The 13,555-nt window shown below is 38.7% G+C and overlaps 1 protein-coding gene across 1 annotated transcript in view; it reads left to right on the top strand.

Annotated features, from left to right (window-relative positions):
* The window catches only part of LOC137291286 (uncharacterized), a 98,827-nt gene that overhangs the window by 54,443 nt on the left and 30,829 nt on the right, over positions 1-13,555 (top strand). Inside the window, exons 5-6 of the mRNA XM_067822585.1 lie at positions 92-223; positions 1,563-1,709. Coding sequence (XP_067678686.1) covers positions 92-223; positions 1,563-1,709 — 279 coding nt within the window. The remainder of the gene's footprint in view (positions 1-91; positions 224-1,562; positions 1,710-13,555) is intronic.

Raw genomic sequence — 13,555 nt, 5'->3', positions numbered from 1 at the left:
TTTCTATACACAAAGGTGAACCTAATCGTAACACATGTCAACTGCATTTCCACATGTCAAATGCACTTATACTGTCTTGATAATGTACCAGCCTGCAGCCCAGGTGTCTACGGTGTGAACTGTGATAAGTTCTGTCACTGCCTTGATTCAACCTGTGATCGCTTGACTGGATTGTGCCCTGGAGACTGTAGACCAGGGTGGCAGGGACAGAGATGTGATACAGGTGCGGCGTTCCTGCTGTCAGTATTGATAGGTTCCAATCAGTGATATTGGAAACTTTAGATTCCTAAACGTATATGTCACAAACACAAGCAAATCCATATTCAGTGTTCACCACAACATGAACCTACTGCACTTGCCAAAATCAGTTGGTGTTATTAATGCCACTTGTGCCGCAGAAACGACACATTTGACAGGTGAAATCCTCTCGAGAATAATGACTCCCCAAACATATTTAGAAAAAGAATTGAAATAGATTTGCAATAACACACCCTTATATTTTTTCAAGAAAACTATCCTATCTGATAACGCCAAATTGAACGGTAAATTGTATTTGATGAAGTGTATTGCAATGGTTGTAATGATTCTTTGAGGGTAAAAATTTAAACGAAACTACATTTAGATGTTCGCTTTTCACGCTGCCAGTCATTTGCCCCTCTGGAACGTATGGACAAAGATGTACAGAGTTCTGCAGTTCCCGCAACTGTAAAACACGATCATCTGTGTGTGACGTTACCGGATCATGTCCAGATGGATGCCGGGAAGGCTGGCAGAATGATGACTGCAGTATACGTGAGACTAGTGTTGAGAAATGTTTTCATAGTTCACATACTTCTTTTGTTATGTAAGATACATATCTGAATGGCCGATAATATGTATATGTAAACCCAGTTGAAATGCTGTTGCAAGAGAAGATACTGGGAAGTAGATTTGCACGGAGTGACTAAACTAAAAAGTGGAAACTGAACTTTCACTTCAGATATGAAGTTTTGCAAGACAGACATTTTATTTACATATTACCATTTCCTTTTTGACCACCACCCCTAAGCACAACGGATGTTATTCAAGTGCACAAGGCAGAAGCCCCATACGTGGGCATAGGGGTCATTCTTGATTTTGATGGTTTTCAACAGAACTACTGCAAAATATTAATTTTGATCAACTATCATATTGCATCACACAGTTGCTACTGTTTGTTTCAAGCCGTTTTTTGTCTGAAAATGAAAATCGTACACATGCAAATCTCACGTCAAACACCAACCAGTTTCTAAGAACAATTACTGTACAAACACCTGTGGTCATGAGGACTGGCGATGCACTCTCACAACATTCATTAGTATCATTTCAACATTGCTTGACATCGATATATCTCCAATCTTTTTTTTAAATTTTAAAATAAAAATGACGTTCCCCAATTTTTATGTAGTATAGTTCAGTTACTTAGTTCTTGTACCTCATTGCTTGAATGTGGATCGAAAAAAGCCTTGTTGTAAAACATTTTAACCTTGCGACACAAAGATGTAATTGTTGGTTGACCAATCCTCCCCTTCCTTTGCGTGAAGCATGTCAGACGGGAAGGTACGGTTCTAACTGCAGCAAGTCTTGTGATTCACGTCACTGTGGAACTGCACCTGTCTCCTGCGACCATGTGACCGGAGCCTGCGCTGTCGGTTGTCAGGAAGGATGGATTGGAGCAGACTGTTCTCAGAGTAATGATGCCACATATTTGCATTTTAATTACATTCGTAGAATTAGAAATATAAGGGTGTATACAGCTGTAGGTATCACGTGGTTTCAAACATATTTCAAACTAAGTTGTTCACCAGTGTCTGTCAGATGCCAGATTGTGGTGTTACATGTGATGTTACAAGGATCTGTGATCGATCCATTTCTATTTACTGATTTAACTGAGTATCATATGCAGCTGCTGAAGCTGAATTGATTCATCCAGCTTAGTAAACTGAGTACTAATCCCATCCATGAGGATCTCATAACAAAAACTCCGCCTTTATTCCAAGTCTTGCACTACGAATTAAACCTTTTGTTTCTGCAGCAAATATTGAAATTGAGAAAATCTCTTTTCTGCCCTTCTTCTCTTCCTTGGTAAATGGTGAGACCGCACGCGGATCCCACATTAACCAAATGTATGAAATCTACAACGAACGAACTAATCTACTAACAAGAATACACTATACTTAATCAGTTAAGACACACTTTTGGTACTTGCAGATCTATGTTCAAGGGTGGATCTAAAGACGGTGGAGCAGTTGCTTGTGCCACTGTCATTGGGTCCAGAACAATTTCTTCAAGATTGCAAAAGAACAGTTCTATTTATGGAGCCGAAGCAACTTTTCTTGTCTGATATCAATAAACAGTCTAAATATAAAAAACCCACAATATTTTTAGATTTGTCTTGCCTTCAGGCCATCAACAACATGCAAAAATCCTTTTTACTGGAAATTATTGCAATATAAAATGATCTTGCTACTAGCTAACATGACATCGTCTTGTGTTGGTTGCCTGCCAATTAGAATTTTCATGCATCTATGAAGTATTGTTTTATACTATTATTACTCATTTATTCATTGGTTTTCTAGGATAAATCGACATCATGATAACTTTTGAAGAACATAGTTGTTTCTCCTAAATGTGGTTGTATATAACAATTCACAGAGATTGTTTGTGGTGGTGATCTAGACGGGGGTTGAAAAGCTATAAAATTATTGTCCCTCCGAGAGTTTTCGTTATTGAACCATATCCGCTGGAAGTGCTGCCCCGTTGTGTGAGATCTGGGTTTCATGAGGCATATTGCTGTATATTATTGCGAATTCAACTGAAGAGCTACAAAGACTTTTTTTTTTAGATGTGTCATAACTCAAACATATTTCACTTCGCATCTCAATAATATGTTATCATTTAATACTTGAACCTTCAGGGTGCAAACCTGGAACATTTTGGCCTGACTGTACTCGTTGTGGACACTGTGATGTCACATGTAATGCTGGGGATGGTCATTGTTCCGGAAAATGTCTGGACGGCTTCACTGGTCATCGATGTGATGTGGACGTTAGAGGTTCGAATAGCATTTATGTTTTGTTTTTATCAGTCTTTAAAAGATAGGTATTAATATTGTAATTTATTACCTGTCAAGAATATGAAAACATGGACGTATCTCTCTAAGATACATTGAAATATGTACACATACACATATGTGATTTTCTGATACAAGAAAAAATGAACATATGAATCCGATTCAGTGTCTCCTGTTACAAGCGGCGTCATTGGAGGAGCTGTAGTACTTGTTGTAATGCTGTTGCTGGTTGGTGGGTTCATGATGTGTCTGCTGAAATTTGGAAGGTAACTTTTGAAATAGGTTGACCATATCTGAGAGTTGGCCACATATGGAAGGTAACTTTTCAAAACGTGTTTCATAACAGTTATGAAGTCTTAGTCTTGCCATGTTGTAGTCCTACAATAGTCTTGCGGTTACTGGAATAAGCACTGAAAATGTTTAAACTCAAAAGAAAAAAACACATTGAAGTACCTTTAAAGTAAACATGCACAGCAGAAACATCCATATCAATGGATCGATGTGCACCCAATTTCAATGTCCAGCTCCCTGTGGAGTATACAACTCAAGATAGGCTATATATTGTTATAAGTGCCACCTGTCCTGTTTCTATTGAATTTCTGTTTCAGACTGAAATGGGTACCCTCACCAGGCACAGATGTACGAAATAAAGACACTGGAGAGATGACTGCTCATGCGAACACGAGTGGGAAGAATGAACAAGACTACAGTGGACTGAATGAAGTGACCGGGGAGAGTGAGACGTCACTGTATGATGTCATTCAGAACAAAGGGTGTGCCAACAACCAAATCTGAGTTGAGGGTAGCATACCTATACCTTCTCCAGAGACTGAAGGACAAATCCGGAATTATTAGAGGCTGTATCATGGAAGATGCAGATCTCGTATAGCGCATTATCTGAAGATCTTATTGGTCCTAATTTTAGTAGTTGGTGGCGTGAATCTCCAAAACCAGGACCCAGTTGTCTCCTGTGGATATCCACGTATTGGGGACTGTTCATAGCTTATTTTTGTAACATATCTCATTGTTGATTGAGTGCAAACCAAACATATATTCTAAGCAATTTTGTTCATGTTCTTGATTTTTTTTGTTTTTATCACCGCTTGCTTTTATTGCCTTTCTGTGTGTATTTAGAATGTGAATGTGTTGCACCGACCAAGCTCTGTAAACTGAAGGCGGTAAACAGATTATATTTTACCAACAAAAGAACTTGCATTCTTATTTCACACGCTGTGTCATGACTTAATATATCCTTTTGTATGAAACTTGCTTTACTTTATACGTTTTGCACATCAGAGGCTCTGGACTAATTCAGTTATTTTCTTATGTATAAAATGCACTTATGTAGGTTATGTTTCATGTTACTGTGTGATTAAAGACAATGTCCCTTCCATTAAGAAAGTAAATGGGAACATCGAGTTGTTTCGGTGATTTATTCATTGACTGTATATGCGAACGATTTTATTATGGAAGAATATACCTGTTTTAGACAACATTATAATCCTGAGAAGTTCATCAACACCTGGATGCTACAATGGCATAATCAATTCATTTACTGAAGTATCTGAAGAAATGACCCAGCATCCAACTACATTCACACACATCAACATATAACGGTTGCAAGTAGTTTCTAAATCAGTGTCTGTATGCATGCGTTTGAATTAGCACATGGAGGACGGAGGTAATGAGAACGTCGGGTTGAATTTACTAAGCCATGGCAGAGACAAAGGAAAGCATAAGATATGATGTGACGAAAGCTGAAATCGATACATTGTGTTTACTCTGTCTGTCAACTCTCCTGATGGGAACTACAGACCAGGGTAAACACAGTCTTGCAGCACCAACAACTGGAAATGTACAATGACAGCAGCAATTTTAGAAAAAACCCAACACACACACACACACACACACACACACACACACACACACACACACACCAAAATAAAAAAACAAACAAACAAAAAACAAACCCAAGAAAACAACAAAAACCAAACTCCTCCAAACACACAACTAAACAGAACAAAAAAAAAACACTAAACAAATAAAAAAAAATAAAAAAAACCCAAAAAAGAACAAAAGAGAAACAACACAAAAAAACCCAACAACAATTGAAGAGGACTTTGCATGTGAACATTGATCCCCTTCAGTCGGATTTGAGAGGTTTACATTGTACTTCAAGTTAAGGTAGAAAGGAATAATGCGAACAGTTACCTCCTTCTCCTTGACCAATGTTCCGTTAAACCTTTGGTAAAAGCGTTTTTGGTGAAATTCAGTCATTTTTTTCAGTGGTCGATTGGTGTCAAACGCTCTGACTGGTTATGTGCTGGCCTTTAGTCGAAACGTTCACGAAGACGTCTTTATCTGTGTTAATTTAAATACCATGCTGTCTTAGGAATGCATCAAGGGATCTTAAAAAGTGGAGATAGATGCTCATGAAGTTAATCACCAGATTGCTTGCTGCGGACTTAATTAATTACAGTTTGATATAAACAAAATAGAAACGCCACAGCGTATTCGTAACTATTTAATTATTCTCTTCATGTACAAATTTGGATAATTCGTTTTCTCATAGTATTAAAGGCACTGCTACCCTAAATGTGTTGTACATGAAAGACAGATACTTTCCTTTATTTAGCGCTATGCGGTTGAATGGCTTAGTTTTGAACAGGGGTGGTAACTGCGGGTGGCAGGCAAGGAAAACGTGCAGTGTGGTGCGTGAGATGAAAGTGTGCATCACTGTGGAGGATAACATGATGTAAAGTTGTTTGAGATGCACTGATTCTGCCACGAAATTTGTAATATATTTGCACATGTATGCATGTGTATATAACTTATCAAAGTACACTGAATAGCGTTTCACAGTTATCACCACAGTGTTGTGGCGCGTGCATGTTATTACTGTATGTACTGTAAGATAAGTAATAATAAGTGAGTGAGTGAGTTAAAATTTATCGTCACATCGGCAATATTTCGGCCATACCGTGACGAGAACAATTAATTTCATACATAATAAGTAATGGTAATTTGTATAAACCTGTCAGCGAAGGACAGTAAAACAACTAGAGTATCACAGATTCTAATGTAAAACTAGCAACTAGATCTAAAAAAGTTTAACCATACAGTACAATACAAGGTAAAAGCCAGCTATATATTGCCAACGACTGAAGGTCGATCACCACACTAAGGACCATGGGGACTTACAGTGCATTTGCTTCCTGCATGGACCCTAGCTGGATTTACATCATCCCCTCAGTCGTTAGCAATTGAGACACGTCTAGCTATAAATTAAAACTACACATATATTCTACGATTAAAAACGTGGAACGTTTAAATGTACTTGGAATGTCCTGGGACTTACGTACCCTCTCAGGAGGACAATAATTTTACAGTACTTTAACCCCCCTCGAGGATACAGCCACTAACAATCCAAGTTACTAATTCAAACCTCCAATCATAAAATATTGATATATTTACAAATCAGCCAACAAATCTAAGTCTTTTAAAAATGCAAAAATTAAATGAGAACTTATGTTGCTAAAAAGATCGTTCATAGTACGTGATTTGAAATAATTATCCCTTGTGATGGAATATTCAACACAGTCAAGCAAGACATGCTTGACTGTGATTCTTTCATCACAAGGGATGCAAAATGGAGGGTCCTCACCTTTCAATAAGTAGTTATGAGTGTATCTCGTATGGCCAATACGACATCGTCGCATGATGACCTCTTCAAATCTGGACTGACAACCCAAGTAGGTGTAACCGATATATGGTTTTATTGAATGTAATTTATTTATACCTACTTGGGTGTCCCACTTCTTCTGCATCAGATCACGGATGTAGGCTCTAATGCTGACTTTATAATCAGTGTATGGAATAAGAAGTGGTGTCACAGATTTGTTAAGTGCTGCCTTAGCAGCAAGGTCGGCCATTGTGTTCCCAGAAATGCCTACGTGGCTGGGTAACCAACAAAAGACAATGTCGCACTGGCCAGTAGCAAGATCATTATAAAGTTCAAAAATTTCTGTTAAAAGTGGATGTTTACAAGAGATGTTTTTGATAGCCTGAAGACAAGAAAGCGAGTCAGAATAAATAATATATTGTTTATGTTTTGGATGTCTTTGAATATATTTAAGAGCTGTTAATATGGCGTTTGCTTCAGCTGTACAAATTGAGCTGTCATCGGGTAATCTAGAAGAGATGGTTCTGGATCCAATGACAGTGGCACAAGAGACTGTGCCACCACCCTTGGACCCATCTGTAAATAAGGTTTTGTAATGGATATATTTACTATTTAATTGACGATATTCCTGTTTATATTGTAATTCATTAGTTTCTGATTTTTTAAACTGTGTGAGAGTTAGGTCAACCTGTGGCCTAACCAACTGCCAAGGAGGAGAAGACAGCAAACGCAAAGGAGCTATATTTTCCAGCTCAATGCCGGCATCAAAAAGGAAAGGTTTAATTCTATGCCCAAGAGGTGGAACAAGAGAAGATTGCTTGGTGTATAAATCCTCGTAGTGGGGGCTACAGACACAGTTGAAAGCAGGGTTAGACTTGTTAGAATATAACTTTGTAATATATTGTAAGGATAGTTTTATACGGCGCTGTTCAAGAGATGGTTCATCTGCCTCAACATAGAGACTGTCAACGGGAGAAGTTCTAAAGGAACCAAGACAAAGTCTTAGACCTTGGTGATGGATAGAATCTAACAGTTTAAGGTTGCTTTTGCAGGCTCCACCATACACAATGGAGCCATAATCAAGTTTGGAACGAATGAGTGATCTATATAGATGAAGGAGAGTAGTTTGATCCCCTCCCCACTTTGAATTGGAAACAACCTTTAACAAATCGAGTGCCTTCAGGCATTTAGCTTTTAGTGACTTAATATGTGGCAGGAAGGTTAAATGTGAATCGAAAATAAGACCCAAGAACTTGGCCTCCTTGACAACTTTGATAGGGTTACCATTTAGATATAGTTCAGGATCTTTATGTGGTTTGTATTTACGGCAGAAATGGATACAATTTGTTTTGGATTTAGAAAATTTAAAGCCGTTTTCAAGACACCAATTATTTATTTTGTTTAAACACAACTGCAGTTGCCGTTCAATAGTATGCATGTTTTTGCCACGACAAGAAATGTTAAAATCATCCACAAATAATGATCCGTCGATTGAATCATTTAAAACATTTGACAAACTATTTATCTTTATACTAAACAGTGTAACGGACAATATACTGCCTTGTGGGACACCCTGATCCTGATTGTAATGATCAGACAGAGTAGAACCCACGCGGACTTGAAATTGCCTATCATTTAAAAAGTTTGAGATAATTTGAGGCAAACGACCCCGTAATCCAAAATCATGTAAATCTTTTAAAATACCATACTTCCATGTGGTGTCGTATGCCTTTTCTAGATCGAAAAAGATCGACACTGAGTGTTGTTTATGAACTATGGCATTTTTAACAAAAGATTCAAGACGCACTAAATGATCAATGGTACTACGGTTTTTACGGAAACCACATTGTATATCAGTTAGAAGATTATTGGTTTCCAAGTACCAAACGAGCCGATTATTGATCATGCGTTTCATGGTTTTGCAAACACAGCTAGTAAGTGAAATTGGTCGATAGTTTGAAGGATCAGTATGATCACGTCCAGGTTTAGGGATAGGGACAATTATAGCATTACGCCATGAAGTAGGAAATTTTCCAGATGTCCAAATATCATCAAAAATATGTAACAGAGTTTCTAGACATGATTCTGGTAAATGCTTCAGGAGCTGATAATGTATGTTATCAGCTCCTGAAACAGTATCGTGAGCCTGGTCAAGAGCGGTATAAAGCTCGTGTATGGAAAAGGTTTCATTGTAATCTTCCCCATTATCGGAACTGAAATTAATAGCTTTCTTTTCTTGTTGTAGTTTGTATTTTTGGAACGTAGGTTCATAATTTGACGAGGAAGAATGTTTTGCTAAAGTTTCACCAAGTTTATTTGCAATGTCGGGTTTACTAGTTAACAACTGGTTTCCATCTTTAAGATGGTGAATGCTAGATTTGGAGCCCTTACCTTTGATTTTTTGGATCATGTTCCAGACTTTAGACATTGGCGTACGCGAATTAATGTTCGATACATAATTTTGCCAGGATTGGCGTTTACTTTGCTTAAAAGTACGCCGTGCTTTAGCATTTAAAATTTTAAATTTATTTAAATTATGCACCATGGGGTGTCGACGGAAATAGTGTTCCGCCTTTTTCCGATCCTTTCTGGCCTGTTTGCAATTATTGTTGAACCATGGTTTCCGAATATGTGGAATAGCAGAGGACTGTGGTATACATTCGTCAGCAATGATATTCATTTCATCAGAAAAACGTTTTATAGCATCAGGAATATTGATAAAAAGTTCAGGTTTAAGCTTGTCTGCACACAACATTTCATATAAAGCCCAGTTAGCCTTTTTGAAGTTCCATCTGGATGATGAAGAAACATCGGATGGGGTTACAGGTTTTAATAGTGTTGGAAAATGGTCACTACCACAGAGGTCATCATTGACTGACCATTCAAATTCATTTAATAGGTTCGGGTCTGTAATTGAAATATCGAGGGCTGAATATGTTCCTGTGCCGGGATGTAAATACGTGTTTGAACCGTCATTATAAATGCACAAATCATTATTTAAAATAAAAGCTTCCAGTACTGTGCCTTTATTGTTTGTAGCTGAACCACCCCAGAGCGGGTTGTGGCCATTTAGATCACCCATAACAATACAGGGTTTAGGAAGTTCATCATAAAGAGCTTGTAGATCATTCGGTTGAAGAGCAGAAGAGGGTGGTATATATAGAGAACATAATGTGAAAGTAACGTGCAACGTAAGCCGCACTGCAACAGCTTGGAGATTAGTTCTGAGCGTAACAGGGCTGTGAATAACATTCTGCTTAACAAGGATGGAAGAACCTCCAGTTGCTCTCATACCTGGAGGGGAAAAAGAGTGATAGGCATTAAAATGACGCAGGTCAAAAACATCAGACTGTTTGAGATATGTCTCCTGTAGACAGATTGCTGACGGTGTAAAATCTTGCACTAAAAGCTGTAAATCATTGAAATTTGTCCGTAGTCCCCTGCAGTTCCACTGAATTAAGGATGTGTTAGTCATTTAAGGGGCAGTAACAGGTGACAATGCTCTCCCTTTCTTTTTGGGTGAGTGGCCATTGGTATGGACGTTGGTGCTGACATGGGCGGATACCTCCATATCCATGTCCTCAAGCAACCCATATCTGTTATGGAGTTGCACGACATCTTTCAGGGCCTTTGGCACACGATCCGATTGAATTTGTTGTTTTTTAGAGTCCACTTTGGTGGATTTAGATGGCTTAATCTTTGATTCAGTCTGCGTTGATGATGACGATTCTCTGTGTTTACTTGATGTATGATTGGAACTACTTTCTGAATGTGACGCACTAGGCACCACTGCAGAAACATTTGTTGGGTGTTCTGACGTTATCCAAGTCAGATCTGTTTGGCAAAGAACTGATGCCGTTACCTTTTTAGCTACAGCGGCATAAGAAGGACGACGGATGGTTTCAGATGTGAGTAAACGTGCTTGTTTTCGGGCCTCAGCATAGCTGATTCTTTTCTCATATTTCAGTTTCTGAACAGCTGCCTCATGTTTAAACACTGAGCATTCCTTGGATGAAGCCATGTGGTCGCCATCACAATGCAAACACTTGATTTTGTTAGTGCATATTTTACCATCATGATCACATTTTCCACACCTGTAGCAAGTGAGCTTATTCCTGCAAGAATTTTGCCCATGACCAAACTTCTGACAATTAAAGCAGCGTGTTGGTCGTGGGATGAAAAGTTCCACACGCATATTAAAACATCCTACTTTAATAGAACTAGGTAGCACTGGAGAATCAAAAGTTAGTAGATATGTGTTTGATGGAAACACACGGTCATCTTTTCGAAAGGTGAAACGTTTTGCCTCGATGACACCTTGACATCTGAGTTCGGACACAATATCTTCAATTGATTCATTGGCAAGGCTTCGGTCTCTATCACGTATTAGACCTTTTGAAAAATTTAAGGTCTTGTGAGCAGAGCAGGTAATTGGAATATCAGCCAATCTTGTTGAAGTCATAAGATTAATTGCTTGAGACTTCCTAGCACATTCCACCAAAAGTCCTCCTGAACGCAGTTTTGTCACATCTTTTAAATCTCCAGCTTTACCTTGAAGTCCTTTTTCCAAAAGAAATGGTGAATAAGAAGTAAGGGTACGTTCACCCTTAGCTTCAATAACTAGAAACCGAGGCCAAGTATCCCTCTCAGAATAAAGTAATTTGGTAACTGTTTCATCATCAGAGGAATCTAGTTCTGAATCTGAGTCAGACAATTGTCGCTTTGGTTTTTTTGGATTTAGTTTTCCCATGGTTATATGTATTGTGGTTCAGCATTCCTGCTCCCTGCCCGCCACGGAGCGCCAACAAGGGCGATGCCACATGTAAGCGGTATTCCAGCATACTGACACCAAAAGGATACAGGAATGTTATACTCCAGTTGAACCAAAGGATCAACCAGATTGGCCCATGAGCCACCGCCTTCTGGCATAGGACCCTAGGCAATAGTAAAGGTAACAGGTTATTGATGACATTCATTGAAAGCATCTCATAATTTTGATACTACGCAATTTCAGAATGAATGTGTCCATGCTCAGTGCACGACATGACCAGCCGATTGATAGAATCGGGCCGATTCTACCACCCGTCTAGGTGAAGTAAGGGCCGAAGTGGTGTGTTGAGCAAAAGGAACACGTTCCAGACTCCAAGTGCCCTCAACCACCAGGATCCCGTCCTCCACCGACACGGGACGCAACCCACGGCAAACAGGTTGCCCAATTTAGTCGCCTCTTACGACAAGCAATGGGGTGCTGTGGACACATTCTGTCCCGGGTCCACACGGGAAGTAATAATAAGACGTTAATATAGATATAAGAGCATTCAAATAAGTTTCCGTTGTGAATGGTTTCATCTTGAACGTGCTTCATGTGATATATTGAACAACGCAACACCAGGTCGGGAGAACCTGAAAACGAGCGATAATAGTTAGATCTAGATATAACAGTGCAAACGAGCTTCAGGCCCAGGTCAATCGAGCTCTAATAGCTCATACATGGAAGAGGCCCTCTAAGAACAACTTTCCGCCCCTTGGCCATGGCATTGGTCCACTCGACTGGAATCGACTTACCCTTACTTTAAACTACTTGCATCAAAATTTCTTGTGGCTTTGATATATCACCCGCTAAACTATCTACCCTATTGACATGTACACGTGGGAGACAAAATAACAAATGTGAAAACTGAAAATATACCCCGAAACTTGGAGTCCGACATCGCGAACGGCTGATATGTATATGACTTCCGGTTATGAAATAGTAATCGTTATACGTGTATTTTCTGCTTTCAATTTGACGAATGAAAAACAAAAAAGTTATTATAAACAAACTGTGCAAGATCAACGTGGGACACATTTTTTTCCGTCGCGCGAATTCATAATTTGTTGGATATCCATAAATAAATATTGATCCATGATTTTTGTTGAATTGGTATATGTTCTTGAAATTGTTTGTGTGTTTTGTCTGGTGTTCATGGCAACTATTTGGAAGTGTTTGTCATTGGTCACATTCATAAATTCCATACCCTGTACTGGATATCACCATATGGGTTTAACCTACAGAACTGTCACGCAAAAAAGCAGTGTATATGAACGTGACAGGATCGCATATTGTTAACCTTTGAAATCGATATGGGATATAGATAAACTGAAGGTAACAATCTCCACAAAAACTAATACGTTGTGCGTAATGATCCACAGGGAAGTAACAGCTCAGAATCATAATTCATAACATTCAGTTTAAACACGACACAACGTACACAATATCAGAATAGATATACAGTATTCTGTTACCAGTACATACTATTTCTAAGCTCTTATCGACACATCGTCAGGTTCGGTCGCTTTTGACCTAGATGGAAGCTAGCCAGTAAACACTGTTGGCACGTCAGCCTTTCAAAGGGGCCGTGAGTCATATACATATGCACGAAGAAAAATAGAAAGTGACCTGATTAATAAATCCCCTGCTGGAGTATATCATGCCTCATGGTGGTGCAAATAGGAGATTTTTCATTCCTTGTGGAACTCTGTGGCAGGTGGAGAGTTCGGATGATAAACCATATTACACTAACCATGGCTTATGACCCCCCCCAACCAACCAACCAAAAAAAAACCCCCAAAAAACCCAAAACAACAACGACAAAACCAAAACAACCCCCCCCCCGAAAAAAACAAAACAAAAAACAAAAGAAACAAACAACAAACAAACAAAAAAACAAAATAAAATAAGACAGAACAAAACAACAAAAACAACAAAATCAAATAAATGAAGGCCAACCATACCAAACCAA

This window comes from Haliotis asinina, chromosome 7, assembly GCF_037392515.1.
Source record: "Haliotis asinina isolate JCU_RB_2024 chromosome 7, JCU_Hal_asi_v2, whole genome shotgun sequence".
NCBI classification, from domain to species: domain Eukaryota; kingdom Metazoa; phylum Mollusca; class Gastropoda; order Lepetellida; family Haliotidae; genus Haliotis; species Haliotis asinina.
The sequence above is the reverse complement of the archived record's forward strand: the minus strand, read 5'-3'. Positions and strand labels throughout refer to the sequence as shown.